Raw genomic sequence first — 23,243 nt, forward strand, 5'->3', positions numbered from 1 at the left:
TAAGGCACAGAAAGCCAGAAAAACCCATGTCAGACGGCAAGAATTTATATTTTTATGCACATCTACAGATATATTGCGAAATGTTTGAAGTTAGAAGTTACCAATGCTTTAAAAAGATAGTACTTATCAAAATGAATTCACTCTGCTGCATGTTTCTTAATATACAATATAGACTTTAAAAGACAAAGGCTTATGTTTGAGTCTATAGTACATTTCTATAAAGGCATAATATAATCAAATAATTACATGAGAAAGTTTCAAAAGAAAGGTTAATAGCAGTGCTATATCTACAGATATATAAATGTCTCTTCTTTATTAACATTAGATTAAAGCTAAAAATTAATTATCCCATAAAGAGAGACATTGTGCCAAATAACCTTGCAAATATTTTTCAGATATTTTAATTCTTCCTAAAAATGTTTGAGGATAAGTATGTTTATTAAAAATGCTGCAGGAATGAATAATCAAGCTGCTCACTCTACTAGTCCAACTCTGCTAAATGCAATTTTACTAGAACTAAAGCAATAACTGCAAAGATGTAGATGTATATTAACATCGCATACCAAAATAGTTAATATTTAAGTCAGTATAAGCAACTCTAGATTAGTTGAAACAGTTATTTCTCAAGCTGCACTGGATAATACTGTAGTATATTAGAGGTACTTGAGTGCTTAAAGATTATCCTTTCATGATTTATGAGATTAACTCTGTGGAGACACCAAAGGTGAAATGTGAAATTTCAAGGTGGAAATAAAATATCAGTATTTTGTTGTCCAACTCAATTCATCACTAATATTATCTTGAAATGCTAGACTTAGTTCATTTTGGCCCATGCTCAAAATATTGCTGTATTTTAAAAGATGTTTTCCATAACACTGGTCTGAAGTAAGTATTTTTTCATTCCCATTCTAGTTCATCATTGAAGAGTTCCAATCACTAGGTCTGAGTCATCTACTTTGCTATGTAAAATTGTCTTCTTTCAAGTCAGAATTTTCTGGAATTTTTTTCTGACTATAAGGTGATTTGAAACAACACTTCCCAATCTTTAATACTTACTTTAGTATCCCAGAACAGTTGTAGGAAAAGAAAAAAATTCTCTTTTGAATTTTTATAAGGATATGAGTTAGAATAAAAACCCATCCCTAAAATAATACAAAACTCCCAAGATAGTACTATCGTCACCTCTACTAGGTTTAGAAAATTCTCCCTGCCAATTATAGACTTGAGAAACTTAGTACTGTTAGGTATGACGTAGCAATAAATAAGAGAAAACACTAGGTGGTGTGGCTCATGCCTATAATTCCAGTACTTTGGGAGGCAGGCGGATCACGAGGTCAGGGATTCGAGACCAGCCTGACCAACATGGTGAAACCCCATCTCTACTAAAAATACAAAAATTAGCTGGGCTTGGTGGCATGTGCCTATAATCCCAGCTACTAGGGAAGCTGAGACAAAAGAATGGCTTGAACCCAGGAGGCAGAGGTTGCAGTGAGTCTAGATTGCACCACTGCACTCCAGCCTGGGCAACAGAGCAAGATTCTGTCTCAAAAAAAAAGTGACAGCAAGATGCAATCTCCATAATTTGTAGATATTTCTTTTTCTATATTCAACTTGGTGTGAACAAAGCATCCTCTTTCCCACAGCCTTAAAAAAATTCTTCCCACTATTGTTCTTTCTGCTGGAGTTCCTCTATCACTCATCTCAAAGTTGGTGTTTATCAATATATCATCCTTAGCCATTTTCTCTTCTTAATTTACACACTCCACTGTAATGACTTTCACTCCTGTGGACTTGAAGACTCAGAAATTTAAAAATTCTTTTCACAAGACACAGACCCACCCAGTTATCTCCTGGATATGCCCACTTGAATGTCTCATAAATTACTAGTTCAGTCCTATCTAAATGGATTTCATAATCTTCCTCTCAAATCTGGTTCTCCTCCTGCAATCTCTCCAATAATGGCACCATTATTTACGCAGTTTGCCAAATGGAAAACCTGTAGATGACTATTCACTTACTCCCTCCCCTTACTCTCACACCAATTAAATGTCTAAGCCATACTGATTCCAACCTCTAATAATTCCCTAAATAACCATTCATCTAAACTGTCTCTGTAATTGTCATAGTTCAGACATTTATGACTTAATATATAAATTACTATAATAACCTAAAACCCTAAAGACCCTGAAAAATCCTGCAGAAAACCATGATTTTCTATACTTATCTGACCATAAAATTCTCATTTTCTTTTTTCCCACTTTTGTTTTTCCCCTATGAAACTAACATTCTCATGAAATACAGTTTTGGAAATGTTAATCTAAAGTAAAGATAAAACCCTTCTTCTCTGGCCCACAAAAATTTAATGAACATATAATCACTTTCATTTTTAGATTAAATATAACCACCCACCACAATGATGTATTCTTTTTTTTCTCTCTGAGCCTATTTTAATTGCATGGTGACAAATAACAAGAAATCTATTTTCAAAATGCTATTTATCTTCTTTACAGCCTTGTTGGAGCACCTATCCTATTTTAAATCTGACAAAATCATGAAATAAGATTTAGATACGGTTTAAAACCAGAAAATCAAAATGTACTGCTAATAGGAAGGAAAAGATTTACCTGTACCTGGGGAGAAACATAAAATTAGAAGCCAAATAGGCTTATTTAATCCTGATAAAGCTGGATATGGATGCTGCCAGGCCATTACCTAAGGAATGAGAAGGCTACTTCTAATCCACGGGACAGGGACAGATGATACCACAGCAAAAATCTAAAGACCATTTTAGAATGTCTACTAGATTATGTAAGCTTCATAAGTCTGTACTGTTGACTGTTGTTCCTAGAGTAGCATAATACTTGAACTATAGAGAAGGCACTATGAATGGAGATTCCAATACTTGATGTGATATGTGATAAATCTGAAACATTAACTGATCTTACCAGCAGTCAGGAGTGTCTTTCCTTACAAATCAGAAGGCATAGTTCTAGTTCTCCAGATCCCAAAACAGAGTTAAGGTGTGAACTAGAGAAGTAATTCAGTAATAGAGATATGAGAACAAATAAAGTCAGGGACTCTGATGCTAAAAGACAGATCTTGTCAACCCAAAACAGGAATATGGGAGGAGGGGGGTTCTAAAAACAACAACATCTCTATTATCACTTCCAAAGTACTGAACTTCTATCTGTATGACAGATATAGACATATTTCAGAACAAATTCCTCAAGAGCGGAAACATTATCTATCTTGTATGTCTACATAGAAACCTAACAAATAGTACCTAACAAATAGCAGATGCTTGAAATGCCTAAAATAAGTTAAATAATGGCAATCTCGATATTTAGAATATAGATCTCTCTTGTTAGCTTTAAGAAAACCAGAAAATTGAAGAGGTACGTTGTATATGTGCTAAGTACAGTAGTTTTAATAACATATAGAAAGTCTTTAATCTAAAATGAAAAACCACCTATATTACTGATTTTTGTTTGGTGCCTGCTACTACTTAAATCATTTTATATAAAAATATATACTTCATATCAAAAATAAATTGAGAAATGGAAAATATCTAAAATAAAAAGTTTTTAAAATTTTACTTTTCTAAGAAAATGGCTCTATGAAATAGTTTCACATGGGAAAGACAAGAATATGCCATCCACATGAATATACAGATGGGTCAGAGCTACAGCCTGATACTAAAAGATATATTGTGGGCTCTGCAATAAAAACTCTTTACGTGATACATCCTGATACAGCCCCTTACTATATGGAAGTACTGGGCAAATTTCTCAACCTTGGCATAGTCTTAGTTTTCTAGGCTTATAGAAACTATAAACCTAAAAATGACCTATTTTGCAGTATTCCTAACAAGATTAAATAAAATACTTTATATAAAGCACCTAGCATAGTGCCTGGCATAAAGTAGGTGCCAATAAACATTTGTTCCTTTAGAGATCCCTTCCTCTTTGAAGGAATATGTGTGTACATGTGAAAAAATAACCAAACTTTAAATCTAGGAGAAAGGTGGTAAGAATGATGCTGAAAACAAATCTGGTAGCTGTCTCATAAATTAATAGTTGATTAAGCATTAGAGGAGACCCTTCATTTGCCAGGTGGGTAAACAGACTCAGTGTGTTATCCACAAGCTCCCTCTACCCAGCACTGGTATAGGAAAATAATACAGATGTTTGTTCTTAGATGTCTCTTCATTATTCTTCTTCCGCCCATGCCCCCACCCCACCACATATCATAGTAACAGACACAGTTCATTCTGTTATCCTACAGAAGCTTATTTCATAGTTTCTGCTAACTTGGGTACATTCAAATTAGATATTCTGACACTTTAAGTCATAGAAGCTTCAAAATTAAATCATTGGGAGATGGAATTTATAATTAAAAGAGAAGAGTGGCCGGGCGCGGTGGCTCAAGCCTGCAATCCTAGCACTTTGGGAGGTCGAGGCGGGTGGATCACGAGGTCAAGAGATCAAGACCATCCTGGTCAACATGGTGAAACCCCGTCTCTACTGAAAATACAAAAAAAAAAATTAGCTGGGCATGGTGGCGCGTGCCTGTAATCCCAGTTACTCAGGAGGCTGAGGCAGGAGAATTGCCTGAATTCGGGAGGCGGAGGTTGCGGTGAGCCGAGATCGCGCCATTGCACTCCAGCCTGGGTAACAAACGAAACTCCGTCTCAAAAAAAAAAAAAAAAAAAAAGAGAAGAGTGGAAAAATTTGAAAAATTTTCAGCCTGTTCATGTAAAGACTGAAAAGGTACATTTAGAGAACAAACCAAGGGTGTGGTAAGTGGCCATTTGCTAAGGAGATGAGTAGAAGGAAGCCAGGTAAGACAGCAATACAGTGGGAGAAAGACCTTGAAGGCATCGCAGAGTTCTTCCAGGCTGTCCCTCTCATCACAGGCTCAGAGTCCTAGGAAGAGCAGAGTAGTTTTGGGAGACAGGACCAGGGTACCCTCCATGGTTTTACTGCTCAAAGCCGCCTAAAAACTCTGCTGCCTGCATTCTGGTGCAGTACTCCTTGGCCACTGCCTCTATGGCTCCAGCAGGTCCAAGCAAAGCTTGTGGTGAAGCTCCAGAGGGTGCAAGCAGTAAGCTTTGGCAGCTTCCTTGTGGTGCTGACTCTGTAGACATGCAGAGTGTATGAGCTGTGGGGCCATGGCGGCCTCCACCAGATTTCAAAAAATGTATTGGGAAGCCTGGGGGCCCAGGCAGAAACCTACTGCAGGGTCAGAGCTGCCACAGAGTCTCCATCAGAGCAATGCTGAGTGGACCTGTGGTAGTAGGGCCACTTCTGAGACCCCACTGTAGAGTCACCAGCTTGCAGGGGCAGCCTGGGAGAGCTGCAGGCACAAAACTCCAACCCATGAGGAGTTGGTGAGGTTTACACGTTATTCAATGGCAGATGAGAGGACAATTATCTTTTCCCAATTATTGGCCTTTTGATAGGCTTTTCAAGTAAAAGCAAAGAGTCACAATCTTTTTAGAAATAGGAATTGTGATTAATTGAAACTTTTAAAAAAGTTCCATCCACACACTTACACATTTGGTTCAATAACAAGCCATTGATCATGAGCACTAAAAGACTGAAAGATATTCTCTTGGGATTATATATGCTCTTCTTCCCCCTTTTCCTACTGAACATGAATCACAGCATTTATTTATATATAAGCACAGTATAGTAATTAAAAATTATTTTATTTCTCCAAACTTAGAGATATAGTATATTCTATAGGTTAAAATGTAAGGTCTGGTGTCTTATGATAGTCTCAAATAAAAAAAAAAAAGTAAGGCCAAAACTATCACATATTTAATACATTTTACTCCTAGCTGTGCAAATCTGAGGGTTATCCAGGTCTACTGCTCTTTGCTCATTGTCTCTCAAAAAGTGTTTAGGTCAGACAGAGACTATCAACCTTTTTACTCTGCCTTTAATAAAAAGTTAGACAGGGAATGAAATGATATTTGGTCAAAGGAACTTCTGTTTTCTTCTTCTCTTCTACCTTATATTGACATAAATAGTTAGAGATTGTATCAAACAGTTACTGATCATAAATTTAAGCTAAACATTTTGCTTTTATGTCAGTTCCCCCAATTACAAGTACTAAAATATCTAAACAATGAAAATAATAACAAACCTCTTTAACTTTGCTCAATCTAAAATATAAGTTTTAATACGGAAATTAAAGGAAAAAACCTAATTATATGGATAACTTCTGAGTAGGAGTTATTTTTTAATATGTAACAATTTGTACAATAAAACTATATAAAACTAGATATATCTCTAAATAAACTAAAATACCATATATTTTATAATATATAATAGCCAATATATACAAGTAGTATTTAACAAGTATATAATTAGAATAAATTCATCCTAAAATTTGAATTATTTATTTTTAGATATTACCAATGTGATTTGCCATTTTGATACAGTTGTCAATAAATGATGCTCATAATTCAACCATAATTTGAAATGGAGAGCCACATTAAACTATTCTAGTGACTTCGCCATTACATGGATAGTGGTATTATTTATATTGCTGAATCTTGTCTCAGTAAAACAATTTCATTTTTTTTCCAACTCATACAACACTGTCTGAGATTTTAAAATATTCAATATCTCTATTCTTGAGCAAGGAATGAAAATCATTTATTGAAATGACATTTTAAATTAGATCAAACCTAATCTTTCATGACTCTGTTCCTGGGTTATGTGGATTTGAATCCTAGCTCTGCTACTGAGTCTTATATAATTTCTCTCAGAGCCTCAATATCCTGGGGAGAGGAAGATAATAATTCTATAATTCAGTGAGTTAATATAAATTTAGAAGTGTTTAGAATGAAACAAATGCTATATAAGAATTCACACTCATTTTTATTCATAATGACCATGAGGGTTAAGCATTCAGTATGTTTAAAAAAACTTGTCCCAGTAAATGGTAGAAAAATTCAACGGAGTTGGTTAAGAGAGAAATCACGTTACAGGTATTCTGTTACCCCATTTTTCCTTCACAGGCCCCATCTGTCCCATTTGGTATTCCTTTTGTTCCAGAAGTACCCACCATTCTGATGGAGCTCAAAATACCCAACTGATGTCTGTCTGCTTTTCCCATCTCTCTCAAAGCCAAAGTCTTAGCAATTAAAGAGGATATTGTTCTTCTTACTGGGACGGGCAGGGTCCTAGAGGCCCTTACTGTACCAAGCATTAACCTTCTTTTTTCTGGATCATAGCAAAGTCTGACATTTCTGAAGACATGCTGTGACGGTTGCGGAGCACTCAAGGAACTCAAGGCAAACTTTTATCAACAAGCACAAAAGTATTTCAACTTTTTTTTTTTTAATTTAAGAGATTAGGTGTCATTATGTTGCCCAAGCTGGTCCCAAACTCCTGGCCTCAAGCAATCCTCTCACCTTAACTTCTCAAGTAGCTGACATTACAGGTGTGAACCACCATGCCTGGCTCAAAACCAATTTTTAACCATCAATAGAGTTGCATTGGTATACATATGTGACTATCAGTCCCGGTTTACAGGATCAAAGGAATGGGGCTAAGGTCCAACTTTGTACTATATTATGGCTAACTTAAACCTGTCTTACACCAGTTTTACAACTGTCTTACACCAATTTACAACTGTGTGGTTGTAAATTGCTGGCTCCAACCATAAAAGCAAATTATAGGGATACATAACCAGAAACTCATAGTACCACAAGAAGAAAAAGTTGGGGAACCTCCAAACTTACAGTAAATTAGTAATTAGTAACGTAACTTTGTATAATAACTATATATGCTATAGTCACATACCAAATAGTAGAAGGAAAAAAATTCTTCAAGTCATTTTATTATTTCTGGAATGTCAAAGAATCCAAATCTGTCCTTACAGTTTTACTCACCTGCTACTTTTTCATCTGTTTCCCTGTTACCATCATCTGAATATCTTGCAAAGTCTAAAGAATCAAGGGTACTAATGCTCCCAGCTCGATCTATAATAAAGAGAAATATAAAAGAATTAAATAAGCATTTTAATTTAATTGTTAAAATAAGTAATGGGAATTCAAATTCCTATGATTATTTCTAGTTAATAAAACTGTAATTCTAAAATCTAGTAAATATTTTAAAACAACAGCAACAACCAAACGAAGTAAAAATGTGCATAGCAATCACAATACTTTAAAATAACTAAGTTTCCCTGCCCCCAAACAACGCACATACAGGGTATATTGCAAGCAGCCCAGCTAAGGAGAAAACAAACAAACAATACAGAAATTTAAGCTGCCACCTAAGAAAGTTTGCAGATTGAGTCTGAACAAGTGCCTACTGAAAGAACAGAATCCAGTCTTCACAGCCTAACACACACATTATCTATCACACAGTCAAAACGTAGTTGTTACACAAAAACCAGGAAAATGTTATTTCCACTCCAAGAAACAACAAAATCAACTGGGACTAACTCCTAGATGATGCTAGGAAATAACGGTAAAGTCAGTAGACTACGATTTTGTAATAGCTATTATAACTATGCTTAGTGAAGTAAAGGAATATATGTGTACAATAAATGAAAGGAGATAATATCTTAGCAAAAATATGGAATGTAAAAAATGCCAGTAGAAACTCTAGAACTGAAATAGAAGAATCTGAAATTTAAAATATCTTGTATAGCCTAATCATAGAATGGAGATGAAAGAGAAAAGATTCAGGAATCTCAAAGATAGATTAATGGAAATTATTCAATCTGAAGAACATAGACAAAAAACATTGAAAAGAAAATTAACAGAGCCTTAGGGACATGTGGAACAATAACAAAGGTCTAACATACGCAGAATTGGAGTCAACAACAGATCAGGCAAGAGATGGGGTAGATACAGATTTGAGGTCAGAGAGCATCAAGGAGGACAAATAAAGAGAAGAGAAACTTTGGCACCTATTAATCAAATAGTGAAAAACCAAAAAATTAGAGAAAATATTAAAAGCAGACAGAGAAAAACAATATACTCATATAGGGAAACAATGATTTGAATGACTGCTGATTCCTCATAAAAAACCACGAAATCAAAAATATCCAGTTTAGAAAAGAAGAAGCAAAACTATTTCCATTCACAGATGACATGATGTTACATATAAGAAACTCTCAGGAATCCACTAAAAAACAATTAGACCTAAATTAGACATAATAAATTTTTCAGAGTTGCAGAACATAAGACCAATGCACAAAAATCAGTCAGATTTTTATACACTAGCAATAACAATCCAAAATTAAAACTAAGACAAGTTTCATTTCCAATAACATGAAAAAGAAAAAAATTGAGAATACATTTAACAAAAACATGCAAAACTTACACAGTTAAAATTACATGCTGGATGTGAGGGCTCATGCCTGTAGTCCTAGCACTTTGGGAGGCTGAGGCAGGCGGATCACCTGAGGCCAGGAGTTCAAGACCAGCCTGGATAACATGGTGAAACCCTGCCTCTACTAAAATACAAAAATTAGCTGGGCATGATGGTGGGTTCCTGTAATCCCAGCTATTCAGGAGGCTGAGATGGGAGAATTGCTTGAACCCGGAAAACGGTGGTTGTAGTGAGCTGAGATCGTGCCACTGCACTCCAGCAGTCTTGGACTCTGTCTCAAAACAAAAACAAAACCAAAAAACTACAAAACATTGTCCAAAGAAATTAAAGATGATCTAAATCAACAGAAAGACAGCCCAGGCTTATAGACTAGAAGATCCATATCAGGATAGCAATATTCCACAATTAATCTTCAGATTTAATGCAATTCCTATCAAAATTGTAGCTGGCTTTCATTTTTCACAGAAATTTAGAACTTGATACTAAAACTCGTAAGAAAATAAAAATGTCTCAGAATAGCCAAACAATCTTGAAAAGGAATAAAGATGGAGGACTGAGGCTTCCGGATTTCAAACTTAAGAGTAATCAAGGTAGCACGGTTCTGGCATATGGATATTTATCAATGCAATAGAATTGAGAGTCCAGAAATAAGCCATTACATTTATGGTCAATTGGTTTTTGACAATAGTACCAAGACACTTCACTAGAGAAAAGAAGTTTTTTCAACAAATTTTGTTGTGACAACTGTATATCTTCATGCAAAAAAAGGAAACTGGACCACTATTTCACATCATAAGCAAAAATGGATCATAAACCCAATTTAACAGTAAAAAGTTTAAGTAGAAAACTTTTAGTATGAAATGCAGAAGAAAATCCTCATGGCCTTGGATTGGACAATAATTTCTTAGACATAACACAAAGCATAAGCAATGTGATAAGCAGTAAAATGGCCCTCACAGATGTCCACATCCTAATCCTTAGATTGTGTGAATATGTTACCTTACATGGCAAAGGCAAAGTGAGGTTAAAATAGAGAGATTATACTGGGTTATTCAGATGGACCCAATGGAATCACAAAGATCTTTAAAAGTGGAGAAGGGCCATGAGCCAAGGAATTCTGGCAGCCTTTAGGACATGGAAAGGCTCCCCCCTGGAGCCTAAAACCTCCAGAACTGCCAATATCTTGATGTTAGACCATTCAGCTCAACATGATACCCACTGTGAGATTTCTACTACAGCCATAAAAAAGAAGAAGATCATGTCTTTTGTCAGGATAGCTGGAGGCCATTATCCTTAGCAAACTAATGTAGGAAGAGAAAATCAAATACCACATGTTCTCGTTTATAAGAGGGAGCTAAATGAAAGAACACATGGACACAAAGAAAAGAACAACAGACACTGGGACCAACTTAAGGGTAGCGGGTGAGAGGAGGGGGAGGAGCAAAAAAAATAACTACGGGGTACTAGACTTAGTACCTGAGTAATCTGTACAACAAATCCCTGTGACACAAGTTTACCTATACAACAAACCTGCACATGTACCCCTGAACCTAAAATAAAAATTAGAAAAAAGAAAAAAAGAACCATGAGGCAATAAATTTGTGTTCTTTTGCACTACAACATTTTTGTCAACCTTTTTCTTAATTATTATACTGTAAGTTCTGGGATAAATGTGCAAGTTTGTTACATAGGCATACACATGCCATGGTGGTTTGCTGCACCCATCAACCCCCAATCTACATTGAGTATTTCTCCTAATGCTATCCCTCCCCTAGCCCCCCACCCTCAGACAGGCCCCAGTGTGTGATGTTCCCCCCTTCTTGTGTCCATGTGTTCTCACTGTTCAACTCCCACTTATGAGTTAGAACATGCAGTGTTTGGTTTTCCATTCCTATGTTAGTTTGCTGAGAATGATGGTTTCCAGCTTCATTCATGTCCTTGCAAAGGACATGAACTCATCCTTTTTTTTTTCTTTTTTCTGTTTTTATTGGATTTTAGGTTTTGGGGTACATGTGAAGAACATGCAAGATAGTTGCATAGGTACACACATGGCAGTGTGATGTGCTGCCTTCCTCCACATCACCTATATCTGGCATTTCTCCCCGTTATCCCTCCCCAACTCCCCACCCCCCGCTGTCCCTCCCCTATTTCCCCCCTACAGACCCCAGTGTGTGATGCTCCCCTCCCTGTGTCCATGTGTTCTCATTGTTCAACACCCACCTATGAGTGAGAACATGTGGTGTTTGATTTTCTGTTCTTGTGTCAGTTTGCTGAAATTCATCCTTTTTTAGGGTTGCTTTTTGTCAACTTTTTACAGCAGTCATAGGAAACTAATACCAGTGATAAAGGAATGAATTGATAAACTAGATTTCATCAGAATTAAAATATTTTTTTCCTTAAAAGTCACTATGAAGAAAGTGAAAACACAATCTACAGAATGGGAGAAATATGTGTAAATCAAGTATCTGATAAGGGGTATATCTACATGATATAAAGAATTCTTATACTCAATTGAAAAAGACAGCACAATTTTAAAATGGACAAAGTGTTCTCCAAAGAAGATACAGAAATAGCCAATGAATGAAGGAAGGATACTCAAAAGGGAAATGATACTCACTAGGGAAGTGAAAATCAAACCACAATGAGATACACTTCAAATAAACTAGATGGTTATAATAAAAAAGATGGTAAGTTGCAGAGGATGTGGAGAAATTGAAACCCTCATACATCACTGGTCTTAATGTAAAGTGGTACAGCTGCTTTGGAAGTTTGGCAGTTCTTCCTTGAAAACATTATACTAAGTAAAAGAAGCTAGACACATAAGGCTACATGGCCATATATTGTATGATCATTTATATAAAATGTCTGGAATTGGCAAATCCATAGAAACACGAAGTAAATTTTAGCTGGCAGCATAGGAGAATGGGTGGTGACTGCTAATAGGTACAGGGTTTCTTTGGGGTGATGAGAATGTTCTAGAATCAGAGTGGTGATACTTGTACAATTTTGTAAATGCACAGAGAACCACCAAATTGTACACTTTAAAAGGGTTAATTTATGGTACATGAGTTAATTTTCACTTTAATAAAAAGATGTTGGAGACAACGTGGAGAAATTAGAATCCTCACATCTAGCTGGTGGGAATGGTATGGCCATTTTGGAAAACAGTTTGGCAGTTTCCTAAAAGGTTACAGAGTTATCTACCATAGGACCCAGTAATTCTACTGCCACCTAAGAGAAAGGACAATATATGTCTAAACAAAATCCTGTACATAATTATTCACAATGGCAAAAAAAAGTGGAAACAACCTGTAAGGCCAGTCGCCTCGCCGGGAGCTCGGACACCCCCCCATTCCCTCACCGGGAGCTCGGACACCCCCCCTCCCTTTCTGGAAGCTCGGACACGCCCACCCCCATCACACAGCACCTAGCTCTCCCTTAAAGAACCCCGCCAAAATGCAAAAGAAGTCTTGTAATCTACCCAATAGCATTAGAGTCTTAGCTACCCAATAGTAGTCGAGTCTTGTAAATCTACCCAATAGCAGTTGAGTCTTGTAAATCTACCCAATAGCATTCAAATCCTGCCTACCTGCCAATAGCAAGCTTGCACTGCCCATGCCCTGCTCTCCCACAACCAATCAAATGCCTCCACACCTATAAAACCCCACATCTGAGAGGAGTCCGTGCGACTTCTCTGGCCCCTCCTGTTGGACTGTAGAACCTCGCCCGAGAGCAGAATAAATTCGCATTGGATCTTCTTGTGCTGGTCTCAGTTTCTTCTTTTTAAACTCGGCAAGAACCCAAGAACCCTTACACAACCAAATATCTGTCCATTGATAAATGGAGAAATAAAAGGTGGCATATATCTGTACAATAGAATGTTATTCAGTAGTAAAAAGGACTGAACTATTGAAACATGCTACAACAATGGATGAACTCTGAAAACATTGTGCTGACAGAAGATAGTTACCAAAGAACCACATATTGTATTATTTCTACCTATAAAAACTGCACAGAATAGGCAAATATATAATGATAGAAAGTCTATCTCTATAGACACAAATTAGTGGTTGGGGGTTGAGGGAGAAAATGGAGTGTGTACTAACGAATAAGAGATTTGTTTTGGGGTTGATGAACAGGCTGCAAAAGTAGATTAGGTGATGGTTGTACAATTCTGTAAATATACTAATAAAGAATGTAAATATATTAAAAACTAATGAATTGTATACTTTAAATGAGGCCCAGACAGGAGGCTCACTTGAGCCCATGAGTTCAAGACCAACCTGGTGAGCAACAGAGCAAGATCCTGTCTCTACAAAAGAGTAAAGGCAGAGGAAAGAACAAACAAATTTACTGAGTTTTCAAAGTGTGGACAAGTTGTATATGAATAGCAGTTACAGTATACAGAAGATGCCGGGGGCAGGCAAGTCATGACAGCTGAGGCTAAGCAGCTTGTAAAGTACCAGGAAGAACATTTTATCTGCTTCTCTATTAAATTTTACACACACAAAACTTTCTTATCTAGCTAATGTTTAAAAAGGGATAAGAGGCTATTGTCAACTCGTTTGTTAAATCACGTTACTTACACAGTATTTAAAGTTTACATATTGATCTAAAGTAACAGATTATTTGTGTTCAGAAAGCACGACTTCAACAAATGAATGCAAGTTATAAGAATACAGATTTGGACTCCACCTTGGGCTCTCCCATGACCTTTTAAAACAGTACGTAACAATTTTCAAGATGGTTGACTCCTCAAATAGGGTTCTGTCATTATTAATGTACCACTTGCCTTTAAATCCCTAATAAGTGAACTAAATGAAATCCTACATGTATCACTCTCCTTTTTTTTTTTTAAGACGGATTTCGCTCTTGTTACTCAGACTGGAGTGCAATGGCATGATCTCGGCTCACCGCAACCTCCTTCTCCTGGGTTCAAGCAATTCTCCTACCTCAGCCTCCCGAGTAGCTGGGACTACAGGCACGTACCACCATGCCCAGCTAATTTTTGTATTTTTGGTAGAGACGGGGTTTCACCTTGTTGACCAGGATGGTCTTGATCTCTTGACCTTGTGATCCACCTGCCTCGGTCTCCCAAAGTGCTGGGATTATAGGCGTGAGCCACCGTGTCCGGCCTCATTCTTCTCAAACACTGTTTCTATCTGGAGAAACATTTAATTTTCCCGCAGTTTAATTATATCTGATAAGTAACAGCTTGCAGGTTCTCCTTTACCAGGCTGGCCAACATGGTGAAAACCCATCTCTACTAAAAATACAAAAACTAGCCAGGTGTGGTAGCAGGTACCTGTAATCTCAGTTACTCGGGAGGCAGAGGTTCTGGTGACCTGAGATTGTGTCACTGCACTCCAGCCTGGGTGACAGAAGGAGTCTCCGTCTCAAAAAAACAAACACAGACAACCAAAAACAAACAAAAAAACTTGCTATCTATCAACTTAAATTTTTGTTTGTTTTGGAGACAGGGTCTCCCTCTGTTGCTCAGGCTAGAGTGCAATGATACAATCATGGCTCACTGCAGCCTTGACTTCCTGGGTTCAAGCGATCCTTCCACCTTAGCCTCCCAATTAGCTAGGACTACGAGCCACCATGCCTGGTTAATTAAAAAAAAAAATTTATAGAGACAGGGTCTCGCCATGTTGCCCTGGCTGGTCTCAAACTCCTGGGTTCAAGCAATTCTCCTGTCTTGGCCTCACAAAGTGCTGGGATTAAAGGCAAGAGCCACCATACCCACTCCAATTTAAGTTTTAAGACAACAGAAACAAAAATAATAATGACAGAAAGCCAAATATTATAGTATTCCACATTATAACATAGTTTCTTTTAGCACAAACTAAGAAATACCAAATATAGTAACCACAGGCATCTCAAAAAGGTAGTATCAAAAACGTGCTGAACTCAGGAATACTTTCAGCAATTTAAAAATAAAGCAAAAAAAACTGACATATGCAATAATATGAGGGAATCTCAGATGCTTTATGCTGAAAGAAGCCTTATAGGAGTATCTACAATATTTCATTTATAGAAGTTTTTAGAACAGGCAATAGTAATTTATGATAGGGAAAAATCATAATAGTGTTCTTGTGGTAAAGGGCCAGAAGGGGTAGGAGCTGACTGGAAAAGACCTTGAGGGAACTTTCTGGGGTGACGGCAATATTCTATATATAATAGGAGTTTGGGTTACTATCGGTAAATTCTTTGTTCAAACTTATCAAATGGCACACTTAGATTTACATATTTTACTGTCTTTAAATATCACCTCAAAACCGCCACAATTTCATAATATTGAGCTCTAATTAATGATATACACGCTAAAGTATTAAGTGTACTGATATGTGCAACTTAATTTGAAATGCATAAAAAATAAGATGGACTGTTGATGAAGAGATGGCTGAAAAGATGTATTGATATGAGATAAAGCAAGTATGGTTAACTGGAATTTTAGGTGGCAGATGTATGGGTATAAAGTTCTTTCAACCTGTCTGTACGCTTTGAACTTTTCATAATAAATTGTCAAAGAAATAAAACTTGGATGTATGGGTGTAAAATGAGCTAACACTGATCGGGCTCCATTAATAATCAGAGTTGAATCCTGGAAAATAGCTATTCTTATTGTCTTAAATAAACAAACAAAAATTTTGTGTTTTTCTCCTGCTGTTTGAAATTGAACCAAAGCTAGACCATGAATCACTAAAAGAAAGAAAACAAATTTCAAAATATTGTGGATAAACCTTATAAGGCTTTTTACTAATAGACCTTTTAAACAAATGAAAATATAAAATGCTAAACTGGAATAAACCACTGGGTTATAAGTGCATCTGCCTCGGCAAATAACTAATATGACATATTATAAAATGGAGGGCTGGATATGGTGGCTCACGCCTGTAATCCCAGCACTTTGGGAGGCTGAGGCAGGGGATTGTTTCAGGGGTTCGAGATCAGCCCGGAAAACATAGTGAGACACTGTCTCTACAAAAAAATCGAAAAATTAGTTGGGCATGGTGACACATTCCTGTAGTCCCAGCTAGGAGGCTGAGGTAGGAGGATTACTTGAGCTCAGAAGGGTGAGGCTGCAGTGAGCCCTGATTGAGACACTATACTCCAGCCTCAGTGACAGAGGGAGACTCTATCTCAAAAAAAAAAAAAGCATAAATAAAATAAAGTTCCTGGATTACTATGCAACACCTAAATTTCCAGCTCTTTAAAACAAAATTAATCTAAGTACTTTTCTCCACTATTTTTTATTTCACCATAAATATTCCTTCCAATTATTAAAAAAAGTATTACAAATAATTATAAAATAAAACGACATAGAAGACTAGATAAATCATCTTAATACCACTAAAACTGGGGATAAGGGCAGTATATCATGAAACATTTTCCTTGAATTTCTAAATATTGTTTTCTGAACTTCCCCCATATGTAAGTATGTAAAGATATTTTTATAAAAATAGAATAAACCTATATATACAACTTTATATCTTGAGTTTTTTTTTTTGACACAGGCTCTTACTCTATCACTGACGCTGGAGTGCAGTGGCATGATCATAGCACACTGTAATCCTAAACTCTTGGGTTCTTGTGATCCTCCCACATCAGCCTTCCAAGTAGCTAGGACTATAGGTGTGCTATCATTGCTGACTGACTTTTTAATTGTTTTGTAAAGATGGGCCTCACTATGTTGCCCAGGCTGGTGTCAAATTCCTGGCCTCAAGCAGTCTTCCTGCCTTGGCTTCCCAAAGTGCTGGGATCATGTATGTATCGCTTTTTAAAAATGAAGCTTACATAAAGAGAAATTGCAATATTATTAAGGTTATTGATACATACTGCTAAACTGCTTTTTAAAATAAGTGTACATAGCAATTTGAACTTCACCAATGGTATGTAATAGCATTTGCCAATGTTCAGTATTATTTCAAATTTTCACGAATTTAACATACTATAAAATTGTATTTTATTTAATTATGCATCTCTTTAATTTCTAGTGATCTTGAACATTCTTTCAAAAGTATATTGGCCATCTATTTTTGGGGTTTGCGTGTGAATTATTCATGTATTTTGATCTTGTATTTAATATCTAGATATTCCTGATATATTAGTTGATCTGGTCATTACCACTATCTTCTCTTCTCTTCGGCCCATGTCTTGGCTCCTTATTAGCTACTCTGAAGTCTCTAACCTGAATATGGAAACATATACACCCAATGGATGAACTTTTATCAACCAGTATTCTGGTGCTGTGATACCAGGCTTCATAGTTTTACACCTGACTTTAATAGAATGTTAAGTAAGGTGTTGGCTATTAATTTCAGATAAATATTCCTTATTAAGTATCCATCTATTACTAGCTTACTAAGTCTTTCTCGTCTTCCTTTTTTTTTTTGAGACGGAGTTTCGCTCTTGTTACCCAGGCTGGAGCGCAATGGCGCGATCTCGGCTCACCACAACCTCCGCCTCCTGGGTTCAGGCAATTCTCCTGCCTCAGCCTCCTGAGTAGCTGGTATTACAGGCACACACCACCATGGCCAGCTAATTTTTTGTATTTTTTAGTAGAGACGGGGTTTCACCATGTTGACCAAGATGGTCTCGATCTCTTGACCTCGTGATCCACCCGCCTCGGCCTCGCAAAGTGCTGCGATTACAGGCTTGAGTCACCGCGCCCGGCCCTCATCTTCCTTCTAATACTTTAAATCATGTATACATGCCTAGAGTAGATACATGCTACTTTGGTCATGACACATTTTCTTCAATTATACTATTACTTTTTCTCTAAAAGTTTTAAAGAACTCATTTATTTAACAGGGAGAATCTTTGGGGAAAGCAAACACACACTTTGATTTGCATCTTGGCATTTTTATGCCCATTGAAAAATATTTTCTAATTTTTTTAGTTCTAAGCCCACAACTTCATACTCTCCAAGAAAAAAAGCTCTGCTATCTTTTAAAATAAATATGATGTCACAAAAGAAAAATAATCCCCAATTCATTAAAATCTACCCCATCTTGTCAGAAGAAAGAAATTATTTATGGAAGAAAGTAATTTTAACTTTGACTGGACTGCCCTATACGTACTTTGGATTTTAAGACTAATAACAGGTTATATTAAAACTTCAAGGTAAATGTGCTTCTTTAGATTAAGCCACAATTCTTTTCCAGGAGAAGCAAATGCCTTTTGTGTTCCAAATGTCCTAATATAAAAGAAGAAGAGTTCGGAAAAATTAGCTTCTTTTATTGAGAATCTACCATATTCTAATATGAAGCATTTTAACTACAGAGCATTTCTTCAAATACCAGTATGCCTGTTGTGTAACTTCTTAACAATTCACTATAACTCAGAAACAAATGATCAGGTACTTTCATCATAGTTGGTAAACTGGTAAAACCTGTTTGTAAGTTTTATCAAGTCTGAGAACTAAACCTGTTATACCCAGTGTGATTATAAGACATGCAGATTGATTTTTTAAGTCACATAACAAAAGTAGTTTTACTTAAATTTACGTTTAATATTTTAGTACTGCTGAAAAAATATATTTTCATTATAGTTGAAAAACTTAGTCTCAGATCCTTGAAAATTATATGGCACTTTAAAAACCAAATGCATGAGAAAAACCAACCAGCTATTGACTAATAAAAGAGTATTGGGTAAAATAAATATTTATTGAACAACTACTATGTACTAGAAGTCACTGACAGGAATAGCAAATTATTAAAGTATAATTTTTTTAAAGCATATGGATATAAAGTGTATGTAATTATGTTTACATATGCTTACATCTGCATTAAATGTTTTTGTAAACATGCACATTATAACTGACTCTGAGGAGCAGAATGTACATTTTTTACTACATATTCCTCTTTGTACTATTTGAACTTTTTGTTTTTATTTTTGGCATTTTCCCCAGTTACATTTAATTGTACTTCAATATCGGCACTTTATAATTTAAAAATCACGAAAGTACCCAATTCACAATTAAATGGAAAACAAAATCAGCAATTTGCTTTATATTACAATTCTTTCATTAAAGATGATTTATTGAACATGCTTAAAAAATCTGTCATGAGAAATATATAATAACGCATTCAATAAATATAAAGATATTGCTAATAACAGACTTACTTTGAAAGTAATTCTATTTAAACCTGAGTTTGTATGTAAACATTTTAAAATGTTCATGTAAGGAGGATCTCAGAGATGTATGTCCAGTAAAGAGAACCTAAGGCTACTTTAAAATATGAAAGTTAAAAAAATAAGACTATAAATTTTCTACTTTGGAAGTAATGTAAAATGGCATTCAATACTAATGAAAATTTTCTTTTATGTGGGCACTGTATTTATGAACACCAGAGTAAAACCACAGGGGTACTCTGCCTCCTACCACTCAAGGTCAGCTCTGAAATTATTTGGAAGTCCTAGCTATAGTAGTACCTTGGTGATAAAGAAAGGAAAGATTTGTAACACTTAGAATAAACATGCTACACCAGAAGAGAAAGGCCGATTTCTGGACAGACCAGGATCTAAACATCTTTCCTTTAAAATAAAAGAGTGGGGGACAGCCTTTTACTTTTATCAGTTGCAACACTCACATTTATATTTTCCTGATCCTCAATTCTTCTCCAATGATGGGCTAATTTTTCCACTGACCCCTATGTCCAAAATATTTGAGAGCTAAAAGGAATTTTTTAGATAGTACAACCCCTTCATTTTTACAGATGAGAGAAGTGAAGCTATGTACTTACTCAATATTTACTAAGCTATAGTAAGGAGTACAGAGATAAACTTTGGTAAAACTTTGTCCTTGTCTCAAGCAAGCTTATAAATCATTGGAATTAAGTCATAGACATAGATAACAATAATACAATTGGTTCACTTTATCTTAAAGTTTAAAAAATTAATCTGTGAGCAAGCCAGAAGTAGAATTCAAGCCTTCCAGTTTGCAGTTCATTGTCTTTATCTCTTTCTCACAAGGTTTCAGAAAGAGCTGAACTTCAAAGACAAGATATAAACTTGGGTAGAAACTTACATGCTGAAACTTTACTGAAAAGCTATTCACTTAAAATTTCTGTAATACCAGATGACTTTATCATATGAAAAGCTGTTAGTAAAGAGAATGATTACTATTAAGAGTGACAACAATAGTAATTATTAACATTCTTTTTGACCACTTATTCTGTGCCAGATACTTTATACAGATAACCTTTCACAATAACCCCATGCTAGAGGAGTCATTACCATCTGCATTTTACAGTAAAGAAAACAAAGACTATCCAGAGTTCTGCAACTAGGGAGTGGCAAAATAGAAATATGAACTCAAGCTCTCTGAGAGCAAAGCCTGAGCTCAAAACCACAGGTTCTCTTCAATAATATGTAACAGCATCCAGGTTCTGATAACCTAGATTTCAGGTAAGTTGGGTTTGATACTGTGAATGGCCTCAGAAACAGAGCCTTGATGGAATCTTGCTCAGAGTTGAGGAAGTAGGATATAGAGGAAAAGGTTAATTTTCACAAGGAAATATTCCCAACTTATAAATTTATAGGAAACTACTACCTAAAGATCAATTCTTTAACATAACTTCAATATTGACTGAAAGCTTATATGCCAGACACAATATTAAGTACTGGTAATACATAGATAAATTTTCTATAAACTGTCTACCTCAGCATTTGTGCTAGGCATGAAAGAGGACAATATAAGACCTATGAGCTAATGTCTTAAAAAAAAAATCTAGTCAGCTAAAACATTTACAAATATTTCAATAATATTATTAAGAATTAATTAGAAACACATGTTCACAGGTCTGTATATAATTGACTTCCATAAGTGGAACAGACAAAAAAATCCTACAAATTCAGAAGATTTAGAGATCACAATGGGCTGGAGAAGCTTTAGGGAAAGGAAGGAATATAAATAGGACTTTCCTTTAAGGATGCATGAGATTTAGAAAAAATAAGGAACAGAGGACAAGTTAATTCAATGAGAAGAAAAAACAATGTGGACAAGGGCAGCAGGCACCAGTTCAAGAAAACATAAGGCATGTTTCAAGGGATAAATGAAGCAACAATGTGAGTAGAATAAAGGTTTTGCATATGGTCAACGTGGTGGAAAGGGCAGGAAGAAGCAAAACTATAGGGATAACTTTATTATACATAGCCACAATAAAATATTTTAAAGCCACTTTTATACTTTGACAAATATACCATACAAAAATAGAAAAAAATTCAAAAATTCATAGTGAGGTTTGTAAATTTTTTCTATTATATATATATATATATATTTGCTAATAAAAAAAGGTTTGATCAAGTTGCTTTGGACAGGAGGAAGCAATTTTACTTAAAAAGCTTTAGCTAGAATGACATGAATGAATAGCTTTTAAAATCAAGTAAGAATAGGATGGAGGAAGAGATTAAAGCTACAGGATAAAGCTAAAACTGATGGTACAAATGTGAGCTAAAGCCTGAACTAAGGAAGCACACAAGCACACAGGTGGTTAGAAGTAACAGAAATGTTGATGATACTACCTTGAGCAATCTTATCCACCCACAACAGGACTAGCTGGTTTCAAAAACAAATGAACATTATTTCTGATTGCTGTTGATTTTTGACATAACAGGTGAGAAAATCTGGAAGAATGCTACACCCATGATTGCAACTGTGTTCTGCTCCTCCTTGGGGTTTAGTCATGCTCCATGACTAGACCAGAAACTTAAGTAACCATGCAGCAAACCCTGAAGATTAAAAAAAGAGAGCACAAGCTAATTAGACCTAGTTAGTTTATTTCACACAGAGGAATAGTCGATGACTATATTTGGCTGTCAGTTAAAGTTTAGTTGATCCTGGACTTTGCCCAGATATCCTCCAATCACATGTAGGATGTGAATATCCTAATTTTAAGTTTAATGCTATGCAGTGTGGGCACCTTGATGAAATGAAGTAATGCTTCAGGCAGATTATTCACCTGTGCCTCAGTGTGGTGCTATGGTTTGCCATTCTATTTTTTAAATGATCAATTTTGTACTACTTGGCTTGCCTTCTGCATTAAGAAGTGATCTACCCAAGGTGAAAGAGCTAGTAAGTGGCAGAGACAGGACTGAAGATCAGATATTGGTAAAAGTTCAGCAGTCTTCAAATAACAGTCTGAGTTCGAAATTATAGTTGGTATAGTCTGGCACAGACCTACTGTTGTTTTATCAGCCACAAATCTTTCCACAGCTACTCTGATGAAGCCGATATTTCTCTATTGGTTCACACCAACATGAGATGTCTGTCCTGTATCTTACTATAATCCAAATGTATCAGCTCTAGGGCATTCTTCTCGATCCCGCTTTCTTTTGCTGAATCTTGGTAAATACCATTGCTATATCCAATTGTTTTGGGTAGTCAATTCTCAGAAATCTATGAGGCATCTACCCTTAAAGAAAATTAATCAATTTACAGTCAACTTGTTCAGGTTTCCCTATATATATATATTTCCTTAGTTTGTAGAAGCTAAGTATACTGTATACGTGAAGCTGGGAGTCATCACTATCCCTTGCTCCAGTGAAATGGGGCCAGCAACAAATGTAAAAGTTAATTCCAATACTGAAATAAATACTTATATAAGAGTTACAGTAGATCAACCCCAACCTAAAGCAAATCTCCTATCCCTCTGATCAAAGAGGCACTGCCTTGAAAGTATAACCAAATATAGCAAAGCATTATTTATTCAAATACCAAGTATGGTTTTAGTGTAAATAATTTTAAAAACACATTTTATCACCAAATATCACAGTATAGGACGTTAGTAATAACTACTTGTGAGAAAAAGTAATTTTTTATAACTCAGATATAAGTAGTCTGGGTTTTCAGACAAGGCTGGGGGGCTGGGAGCTACA

The 23,243-nt window shown here is 35.8% G+C and overlaps 1 protein-coding gene across 11 annotated transcripts in view; it reads right to left on the bottom strand.

The window, feature by feature from the left end:
- Positions 1–23,243, bottom strand: part of RELCH (RAB11 binding and LisH domain, coiled-coil and HEAT repeat containing) — a 124,372-nt gene that overhangs the window by 90,984 nt on the left and 10,145 nt on the right. For all 11 annotated transcript variants that reach the window (XM_064379062.1, XM_064379061.1, XM_021672027.2 and 8 more), the window contains exon 2: positions 7,907–7,996. In XM_064379062.1, coding sequence (XP_064235132.1) covers positions 7,907–7,996 — 90 coding nt within the window. The remainder of the gene's footprint in view (positions 1–7,906; positions 7,997–23,243) is intronic.

Source organism: Aotus nancymaae, unplaced genomic scaffold (assembly GCF_030222135.1).
Source record: "Aotus nancymaae isolate 86718 unplaced genomic scaffold, 86718_ANA_hifiasm-v0.15.2.pri h1tg000020l, whole genome shotgun sequence".
NCBI lineage: Eukaryota > Metazoa > Chordata > Mammalia > Primates > Aotidae > Aotus > Aotus nancymaae.